General features: G+C 45.4%; 1 protein-coding gene and 2 non-coding genes across 3 annotated transcripts; 2 read left to right on the top strand and 1 right to left on the bottom strand.

The window, feature by feature from the left end:
- The first annotated feature begins 632 nt into the window (after window positions 1-632).
- LOC137312825 (zinc finger protein 229-like) lies at window positions 633-5,369 on the top strand. The gene has a single exon (XM_067979239.1). It carries the CDS (start codon window positions 982-984, stop codon window positions 2,161-2,163), a length of 1,182 nt encoding a protein of 393 aa, XP_067835340.1. The 5' UTR covers window positions 633-981; the 3' UTR covers window positions 2,164-5,369.
- Window positions 5,370-5,662: 293 nt separating this feature from the next.
- Window positions 5,663-5,736, top strand: trnat-agu (transfer RNA threonine (anticodon AGU)). The gene has a single exon. It is a non-coding gene; the product is annotated as a tRNA-Thr (tRNA).
- A 1,020-nt stretch (window positions 5,737-6,756) lies between these two features.
- trnal-caa (transfer RNA leucine (anticodon CAA)) lies at window positions 6,757-6,838 on the bottom strand. The gene has a single exon. It is a non-coding gene; the product is annotated as a tRNA-Leu (tRNA).
- Window positions 6,839-10,742: the final 3,904 nt, after the last annotated feature.

Genomic DNA, 10,742 nt, shown 5'->3' with positions numbered 1-10,742 from the left:
GAATTTTCACATTTGACTGTCCCCTGTCCTTTTCCATAACTGTTCTGAACCGAATGAGATTATGATCACTGCTGCCCCAATGAAACATGCTCCACCTGCCCCACTTCATTCTCCACACCGAGCCCACTGCTGTACTCACATTCACTCTCTCACACTGTCTCTCTCTCACTGTCTCTCTCTCTCACTGTCTCTCTCTCTCACTGTCTCTCTCTCTCACTGTCTCTCTCTCACACTCTCTCTCTCACACTCTCTCTCTCACACTCTCTCTCTCACACTCTCTCTCTCACACACTCTCTCTCTCACACTCTCTCTCTCACACTCTCTCTCTCACACACTCTCTCTCTCACACTCTCTCTCTCTCACACTCTCTCTCACACTCTCTCTCACACTCTCTCTCACACTCACTCTCTCACACTCACTCTCTCACCCTTTCAATCACGGTTTAGGGCCACTGAAAGATGATGCGATGGGTTTGGATTTCAGCACAGGGAGGAGGGAGAGTGTGTGGGATGGGGATTTTCAGCTTTGAGGAATGAGAGAGGAAATAATGTTCCATAGAAAGTAGAGTTATCTGATCTGAATTTCTATCCTGTACTTACAGTGATAACTTTTTTCAACTCCTTTTACAGGGGAGGATTTACAGAGGGAAACTCAAACCAAAGATCACGTCAAGATCTGACAGAGTCACTCGATTCATCAGGACCTGAATATCATCGGCCTTTGAATGTGGAAGGAGAAATGTTTGTCTGTTCTATCCGTGGGAGAAGATTTCAAACATCAGTGTGAGTGGAAAAGCACCGAGACACACACACCCGAGTGAGAGTGTTCCAGTGCACTGACTGTGGAAAGAGCTTTAACCAGTTACACAGCCTGAAAAAACATCACACCATTCACAGCGGGGAGAAACCGTACACGTGTTCTGTGTGTGGACGAGGCTTCAACTGATCGTCCAACCTGGAGAGACACAAGGACACCCAGACCATGGAGAAACAGTGGAAATGTGGGGACTGTGGGAAGGGATTCAATTACCCTTCAGAGCTGGATACTCATCGACGCCGTCACACTGGGGAGAGGCCGTTCACCTGCTCCATGTGTGGGAAGGGATTCACTCAGTCATCCGGCCTCCTGACACACCAGCGAGTTCACACTGATGAGAGACCTTTTAAATGTTCTGACTGTGAGAAGAGGTTTAAATGCAAAAGGAATCTGCTGGAACACCAACGCACTCACACTGGGGAGAGGCCGTTCACCTGCTCCGTGTGTGGGAAGGGATTCACTCAGTTATCCAACCTGCTGACACACCAGCGAGTTCACACTGATGAGAGACCTTTTAAATGTTCTGACTGTGAGAAGAGCTTTAAAAGCAAAATTGAACTGCTGAAACACCAACGCACTCACACTGGGGAGAGGCCGTTCACCTGCTCCGTGTGTGGGAAGGGATTCACTCGGTCATCACACTTTCTGTCACACCAGCGAGTTCACACTGGGAAGAGGCCGTTCACTTGCTCAGTGTGTGGGAAGGGATTCGGTCATTCATCCACCTTGCTGACACACCAGCGAGTTCACAATGGGGAGAGGCCGTTCTCCTGCTCCATGTGTGGGAAGGGATTCACTCAGTCATCCAACCTGCTGACACACCAGCGAGTTCACACTGATGAGAGACCTTTTAAATGTTCTGACTGTGAGAAGAGCTTTAAAAGCAAAATTGAACTGCTGAAACACCAACGCACTCACACTGGGGAGAGGCCGTTCACCTGCTCCGTGTGTGGGAAGGGATTCACTCAGTCATCACACTTTCGGTCACACCAGCGAGTTCACACTGGGGAGAGGCCGTTCACCTGCTCCGTGTGTGGGAAGGGATTCGCTCATTCATCGAACCTGCTGAAACACCAGCGAGTTCACACTGGGGAGAGGCCGTTCACCTGCTCCGTGTGTGGGAAGGGATTCGCTCATTCATCGGCCCTGCTGACACACCAGCGACTTCACACTGATGAGAGACCTTTTAAATGTTCTGACTGTGAGAAGAGGTATAAAAGCAAATTTAATCTGCTGACACACCAACGCACCCACACTGGGGAGGGGCCGTTCACCTGCTCAGTGTGTGGGAAGGGATTCACTTGGTCATCCACCCTGCTGAAACACCACCGAGTTCACACTGAGTGACCTTTAAATGTTCTGAATGTGGGAAGAGATTTAAAATCAGAAACGAACTGCTGAGACATCGACGCACTCACACTGGGGAGAGACTGTTCACCTGCTCCGTGTGTGGGAAGAGATTCACTCGATCATCCCACCTTCTGAAACATTAACTTGTTCACACTATTGAGTGACCTTTTAATGCAGTGACTGTGAGAAGAGCTTTGAAAGCAGAAATGAACTGCTGACACATCAACGCATGCCCATTGGTTGAGAGACTGTTCACCTGCTCCGTGTGTGGGAAGGGATTCACTCAGTCATCACACGTGCTGAGACACCAGCGAGTTCACGAAATGAGCAGGTCCAACGAGCCGGTCTGTAACACAGGCCAATGACTCAGTGCAGCTCGTTACCCAGTCACTGGGCTCCGTTATAGCCTCTCCTGTCAGTAACACACAAAGAGAAATTGTAAATCTGAAACAGAAAGAGATAATGTAGAACACTTCATATCAACCACCAGTTTTTCCCTCTTTCCGGCTTTTAAAACAATCTGTTTCACAGTTTGTCAAACCCGAAACAGCCTCTGGGATTTGCTGATCGAGAATTTCAGTGGAAATTGGGAACGTCACTAAGTATCGGAACAAATATCCCCGCTGAGGTTTCGGGATTGTTACTGGTTTATTCATATCAGTGAGTGACCAATTTTAAACAAGGTGACGGTCTAAACCTAAGGTAAGAGCCTGGGATAGACAAGAGATTCTTCAATGTATCAAGTTAAATTACACTGATTCCACCAACACTGGACATCACATCCCTCAAACATTGTTACCTGTTACTGTATAAAACTGGTGAGGGTGGAAATGGGAAATAACTGAAAAAAACTTCATTGTATCAAAGTTAATTCTGATCATTATTATTACACAAACATTCTACAGCCGGTCCCTTAAAAAGGACCCAATATCAAACCAGTCCCCAGTCCTTGGGCCTATGCCAATGTTGTGATTTGCACCCGCTTCTGACTGACTTGGTATCAGACGCACTCCCGTCAACAGTAAACGGATGGAGCCGGATCCATAAGAGAAAAGTGAGGACCGAGCTCCGCGGTTCTCCCAGAGTGCGGGAGGCAGAGTAACAGCAGCAGACAGAGAGATCTCTCTAAACCAGCCGCTGCCGCCGGAGAGAAGCGAGTCCCGTTCCGAGCCGTGTCTGTCAGGCGCCCGCTGACCCTCTCTTCACTGAAGGGGACCGATTCAGCACCAACTCACACACCCACCATTGGATCATTGAATCACCTTCAACACCTGAATTACATCACCACTTAATCCTCTATACACGAGGAAATACAAACCTTGTCCACGCAACTTGCCCTCATAATGTTACCATTTTAGCCCCGGTATCATTCTGGTCTTTCTGCGCTGCACCTCCTGCAAGGCCAATATATCCTTCCTGAGGTCTGGTGCCCAGGACTGAATGCCGTGCTCTAAATGTGGCCTTAGCAGAGTTTATAGAATTCTAACATAACTTCCACCCTTTTGAATTCCAGTTCCCTTGCGATAAAGGCTGACATTCCATTCGCCATTTTAATTATTTTTTGCACCTGTCTGCCAACTCGTCCTGATTTCCCGAAGTATCTCTGCTCACCCACAGTTCCTGGCTTCTCACCATTTCGAAAATACTCTGATTTATCTTGCTTAGGGCCAAAGTGGATGGCCTCACACTTCCCCAGATTGAAACTTTGAACAGTCTGGGGCTCTTTTGTAGAGAAAAGAGAAGGCTGAGGGTGACCTGATACAGGACTTTAAGATTATGCAAGGGTTTGATAGGTCAGATGTAGATAAGGTGTTTGTACTTTTGGGAGTGGGGACGTCAGAACTTAGGGCCATGAATATAATAGTCATCAATAAATCCAATCTGGCATTCAAGAGAAACATATTTATCCAGAGAGTCGTTAGAATGTGCAGCTCGCTCCCACAAGGAGTAGTTAAGGCGAATATCATGGATGCATTTACAGGGAAGTGAGATAAACACATGGAGGAGAAAGGAATATTCGTGTTTGCTCATCGAGTTCGATGAAGAGGGGTTGGAGGAGGCTCGTCTGCAGCATAAACACCGGTATAGTCTAGTTGGGTCGAATTGCCTGTTTCTGTGATGTGCATTCGATGTAATTCTATGTAAGCTCCATCTGACACAGTTTTACCAACTGACTGAATATATCAATTTCCTTTTACAACTTTATGCTCCCATCTACACTACTCACTGTGCCTCCTAACTTGGTGTCATCAACAAACCTGGATATACCGCTCTCGATTCCTTTATCTGCCTCATTTATACAGATCCCTGGGGGACACCACTAATCAAATCCTGTCAATTTGAGTACATACCCATTAACCCTACTCTCTGTCTCCTACCTCCAAACCAACTCCCTCCCAATGTCAATGGGTTGCTTTGAATTCCACATGTCAACAGAAATGAGAACAGTCTCTGATGTTAAACCTTAACGAATGCCTCTGGAAGTCAATATACACATAACCCCCATAGACACTCCATCATTTACCACGTTAGTTACATCTTCAAAAAGTTCAACTATTTTCATTAGACTTGACTTACACTTTACAAATCCATGCTGGCTCTCTCTGATCAATTCAGGTTTATCCAAGTGCTCAGTCATTCTTTCCCTAATAACAGATTCTGGGAACTTCCCCACAACAGACATCAGACTAATCGGTCTATAATTTCCTGTTTTATCTCTCCTACCCTTCCTATATAATGGAATGATATTTGAATTTTTTCAATCCATGGAACAATTCCTGAATCAAGAGAGTTTTGAACGATCATGACTAAAGCATGTCCAATTTCCTCACCTATTCCCCTTCGTCCCCTGGGATGGTAAACATCAGGTCCTGGAGATTTGTCTATCTTTAGTCTAATTATTTTCTCCATTACCATTATTTTACTTACACTGAATCCCCTTGATTTATTTTCAGTTTTCCTCGTGTCTCTGGTTTATTATCCTCATGCTTTTCTGTGAGTATTTAGCAAGTCTGCCATTTCCTGATTTTCAATTACAATATCACCTCCATCTGTCTTTAAGGGGCCCACATTACTCTTAGTCACCCTTCTTTCTCTTAATATACGTGTAAAAACCTTGAAAGTTGTCCTTAATTTCACTCACAAGTTTTTCTCGTTTTCCCTCTTTGCACCTTTTACGATTTTTTTTTAGTTTCAGCACCACAATAAACAACACTTCACTGTGAAATTTGTTCAATTCGTTCTTCAGTGTCAGAGCGAGAATTGTCCATCCCTAATTTATTTAAAGTAACAAACACAAGCACAAATATTCATTCGTGTATCAAAGCACTGATGGACACAGAAAGATAAACACAGCCTGAAACGCAGTCAGTATCGGGATTCACAGGGAAACGGGCAAGTGAAATAGACAAAGATCAAACAGTCTGAACCCACAACAGAATGTGACGTGTAGCTGATCGATATTAATGAGAGGAGGTGGGAAACAGTACCATGAATTGGCACCGTGGCTTAGTTGGTTAAAGCACCTGTCTAGTAAACAGGAGATTCTGGGTTCAACTCCCAGCGGTGCCTTTGTGTAATTTGTGGTGTTTAGTGAATTTGAGAAGCACACAGTGCTGTGTTTTGTTCAGGATCCAACACGGAACTGATCAGGAGGTCTTTTCAAAAATGCCTTTTCATCAGACAGTCAGCCCTCTCATGGAATGTGTCCGTGACACGTTCTTGTTTCTGGGCTCGTTAAGGTCGGGGTATAATTCTTGATTCGATGTTTCATACCCTGGAGAAACCCTAATTTAGCCCTGGACTTTGGATCTTGATCTGCGGTTCAAAGTTTTGCGAAGAGGGAAAAGGAGTCCCCAAATCACTCCACCTGAATCTCAAGCGCTTTTGAAAGAAATTCAGTTCAAACAATCAGGACTTTAAAGGCACCTCAATGACCTGCACTTTCATTGAACGAGCTTTGCTTCCAATTACATTCAACCTTGAAACCGCTCTGGGTTTTCCCCTCACTGAAGCAGAGTGTGGCCGCTCTGTATCTGTGATCATGTCGGTGACGAGGTTCGCTCTGATATTGGTCGCTTTCAATTTTTAAGATCTCGCCAAGCTCAGGGAAAAGAAACCGCGAATCGAATTGTCCCTGTAAGTGATGAATTGAAGGGATTGGTGCTCCAAGCAGATCTGGAAAATTCACAGTGCGGTCACTCAGGAATTCCAAATCCACCCTCTCGCCACTCCCCCCGTCTCAGTCTTTCCATCTTTACCCTTCACTGCCGGTGTTCCAGGTTCGATCATCCGTGGCCGTTCAACGAAGCCTGAGAAGTCCATGAGGGAAAAACACAGCGAGTCAAGAGACAGAGACAAGGTGGGATCAAAGTATAGGAAGAAATAGGATCAATGTCAAGTTCTGCGAACGGGCAGAATTTAAGATGGAGCTTGGGAGAGATTCCTTCACGTGTCTTGCAATTTTGCAAGAGACCATTGGGCTCCGAATTAAAAGCATGAGCCGCGCTGGAGAGTCTCTGAGAGAGGGAATGCGGTTCGTCAACTCCAGTTCATCGTTATTTGAGCAGTAAACATAACTTTAAGAAGTCGCGCTGCGAGGAGGATTCGAACGTACGCAGGAAATCCCCAGGGGATTTTGAGTCCAACGCCTTAACCACTCGGCCATCGCAGCTACAAACGTCTGTTATGCACGGCTGTAAATCAGAATGTGTAGGTTTATCACAAGCGATCTGTGATACAATGTTCTCTCAGACAGGTGAAAGGCCCTGATCCCTGGTCTGTGCTGATTCTCTGATAGTTTACTGGGTAAAGGCCCTGGTCTGTGCTGATTCCCTGATAGTTTACTGGGTAAAGGCCCTGATCCCTGGTCTGTGCTGATTCTCTGATAGTTTACTGGGTGAAGGCCCTGATCCCTGGTCTGTGCTGATTCCCTGATAGTTTACTGGGTGAAGGCCCTGATCCCTGGTCTGTGCTGACTCTCTGATAGTTTACTGGGTAAAGGCCCTGATCCCTGGTCTATGCTGATTCTCTGATGGTTTACTGGGTAAAGGCCCTGATCCCTGGTCTGTGCTGACTCTCTGATAGTTTACTGGGTAAAGGCCCTGATCCCTGGTCTATGCTGATTCTCTGATGGTTTACTGGGTAAAGGCCCTGATCCCTGGTCTGTGCTGACTCTCTGATAGTTTACTGGGTAAAGGCCCTGATCCCTGGTCTGTGCTGACTCTCTGATAGTTTACTGGGTAAAGGCCCTGATCCCTGGTCTATGCTGATTCTCTGATGGTTTACTGGGTAAAGGCTCTGATCCCTGGTCTGTGCTTATTCCCTGATAGTTTAGTGGGATTCATTCTGTATCTCTCAGTCTCTGGTACTGTGTGTGAGTGTGGGATTCATTCTGTGTCTGTCAGTCTCTGGTACTGTATGTTAGTGTGGGATTCATTCTGTATCTGTCACTCACTGATACTGTGTGTGAGTTTGGGATTCATTCTCTGTCTTGTCAGCAGTGTGTGTGAGAGTTTGTGATTCATTCTTTATAGGCAGTCTCTCATACTGTGTGTTAGTGTGGGATTCTTTCGGTATCTGTCAGTCTCTGTTTCTCCATGTGAGTGTGGGACTCATTCTTTATATACAGTCCCCAGTACTGTATGTGGGAGTTGAATTCATCCTAAATATGCAGTTACTCATACTGCATGTTAGTGTGGGATTCATACTGTACCTATCAGTCCCTGGTACTTGATGAGAGTGTGGGATTAACTCTGTGTCTGTCAGTCTCTAGTACTGTATGTGAGTTTGGGATTCCTTCTGCATCTGTGAGTGTTGGATTCATTCTGTGTCTGTGTGTCTCTGGTACTGTATCTGAATGTGAGTTTCATTCTGTATCTGTACATAATTATTCTCTCAGATTACATTATTGCGTTCAATACTTCAGCTTTAATATCTTAATGTTTGAAGAGTTTTACTCCTTATTTAATTTGTAAATATGGACGAACTTTAGGATTTAATGTTGGAGGTTTTAATCAGATAATTTGTGTGCTTTTTGGACTGCTATTAAATCTGCATCTCGGTGAGTAATATTGTGGATGATAATGAATCTTTCAAACTGATAAGGTGACATTTTTGAATTGGTTTGTAATGTGTAGATCAGTCTGTAGAAATGGAATTGATACTGTATCTTTCAGTCTAATATTGTATGAGATTTTTGGACTGGTATATAATGTGTATCTCAGTCTGCACTAATAGAATTGATACTCTATCTTTAAATTTCATTCTACGAGTGCATTCTGAACAGGTATCTAATTTGTTTCTCAGCTTTACTATCTTTCAGTATTTCTCAATCGATACTGTACGTGAGGTTTGGATTTGTTTGCAATTTGTAGCAAATGGTTCACTTTTCGAATGGATATTTCATGTATGAAAGTCATGTGTGAGAGAGTTCTGGGATAGTATTCAATTGGAATCTCAGGTACATTATTGGGATTCATTCTGTCCCTTTCAATCGGATACCATGTGTGATTTCTCTCTGGTATTTAATTCGTAGCTATGTTGCCCTATTGTGAGATTGACACAGTGCCTTTCAATCTGAGAGTGTGATTTTGGACTGGGATTTTTGTATCTACCTGTCAGCGGGACTGAGTTGGGGGGAAATGGAACAGTGTCTGCCTCACCCGCTCTGTTTGAATGTTGGATTGAAAGTGTGTCTCTGGAACTTGGGATCAGTGTGGGACTGACTACTTCTGCTGTCTGAGACTGTGGAACTGATGACCTGTCTGTGTCTCTGTGCTCTGTGGGTGATAATGTACCTCCTGTGTGTGAGAAGGAGCTGGCTGCACTCCTCCTTGTGCCTTGGGTGGAGGAAACATCACATTCATTCTGGATCATTCAAGGATTCGCCTGTGGAAAGAAAAATTATCTGTTGTAACTCAAGAAACGGTGAGGTTGAAAATAGAATAGAGATCAGTTTAATATCTCTGCTAATGATCATTTTGAATATCCACAAATGAAAACCAGTGATACAAACAGTGTCAGTGTCTGACTCCACTGCAGCACTCAGCTTTTGCACACCGGATGTGTTGGGCTATTTTACAACAATTTCGTGACATCCAGACACAGCCCAACCCCTGCACTGATCCATGAATGGGACTACCCGATGGGGCAGGGACCTTTGTCCAGGTCAGGTTTCTCATCCCCTCTTCCATGGGACTAACCGTTCAACCGAAACCAAACAGCCGCTGTTTAAATTGTGTCCTTCACACTTCTCACCTGATGCCTGCAATAGATGCTCTTTGTATAACTCCCCACATCCTTACTGTCCGGCTCTGTTTCCACTCTTCACTGTCCAATAACAATAAACAGGGTGAGACTGGAACTAAACCAGGACCATTCACTCCTGGTTTGGGGAGAGAAAGCAGCAATGGTTTTAATAGCAGGTTCTTCCCATTCTCTCTCCCTTCCCCTGGACACACCTTGTCCACACACAGCCCGAGAATGACCTCTCCCTTCCCCCCTCTCACTCCATGTTCCGGGACCAGTTCCTGATCCACTCCGCCTCTTACAAACAGCCCCCGGACTCCCCCTGCCCTTCCCCCGGACTCAATGCCGATCTCTGAGCCCATCTGCGGACACGGTCCCGGAGCGATGAGCTGCTGTAACGAGGCTGCTCTTTGCTCCCTTCCCCCGGGGGCCGTGATCTCTCCATTCCCGCCTGTCTGAGCAAAGGAAGTGGGTCTGGGGGAAAGGTCAGAGGGAATGGGCTCCACAGGCAGTGCAGGAACAGGCACCAGAATGGGAAACAGATGGGATTCCACCAGTGCCTAACGCTGGAATCCAGACTGACTTTACAATCTCCAACTATTAAACTCGAGGTTTCCATCCCTGCTGTTTCTCTCGGGCTCTTTTGATGGTAAAGAGTCTTTCAGAGATAAAGTGAGCGGCTGTGGAATGAGCCAATGGGTTCTGTTCATTCTTGGCTCCCTGACTGATAAAGTGACGTTTGACTCCGAAACTGGAGGGAGGATTCCTCAAACCAATCCTGGAGAAACGGGGGAGGAAAGTGGGAGTTGGTGTATTTGCTGGGACCGTGTAGGATTAATATCAGGCAGCAACAGTCCCAGTTTATTTCAATCGGAGTGAAACTCTCGGTCACTGAGAGTAATACAGAGCGGCCCTGAGCTGCAAGATTGCAGAGGGGACAACATGCAAGAGAGGGTTAAATGTGTGACACTGTCCCTGAGAGTGGGATTAATAATGTGTCTGTCTCTGAAATAATATCAGTGAGAGATGAGACTGCATCTTCTGTCACTCCACCTTGGAATAGCATTTGGAATGGAATATTTTCCAATTTGTTACTCTGTGTAAACAGGACATTACAGGTCAGTTTCTCTCTCTCTCTTTTGTACAGCATATGAAGGTGGGATACTGTTACTGAGAGTGATACAGAGACACTGATAGGAAGTGTAATTCTGATACTGTGCCTGTCTGTTTTTATCTCTCTCTAGCGCTGTACATGAAGGTGGAATATTGTTACTGAGTGTGAAACGGACACACTGATGGGAAGTGTGAGACTGATACTGTGTCTGTTT

The sequence above is a fragment of the Heptranchias perlo genome, unplaced genomic scaffold (assembly GCF_035084215.1).
Source record: "Heptranchias perlo isolate sHepPer1 unplaced genomic scaffold, sHepPer1.hap1 HAP1_SCAFFOLD_439, whole genome shotgun sequence".
Lineage (NCBI taxonomy): Eukaryota > Metazoa > Chordata > Chondrichthyes > Hexanchiformes > Hexanchidae > Heptranchias > Heptranchias perlo.
This window is presented reverse-complemented; position numbering and strand designations above follow the sequence as displayed.

Bases quoted from the DNA above. Each gene is read 5' to 3' on its own strand.
- LOC137312825 (XM_067979239.1), top strand. From the start codon at position 982: ATGGAGAAACAGTGGAAATGTGGGGACTGTGGGAAGGGATTCAATTAC.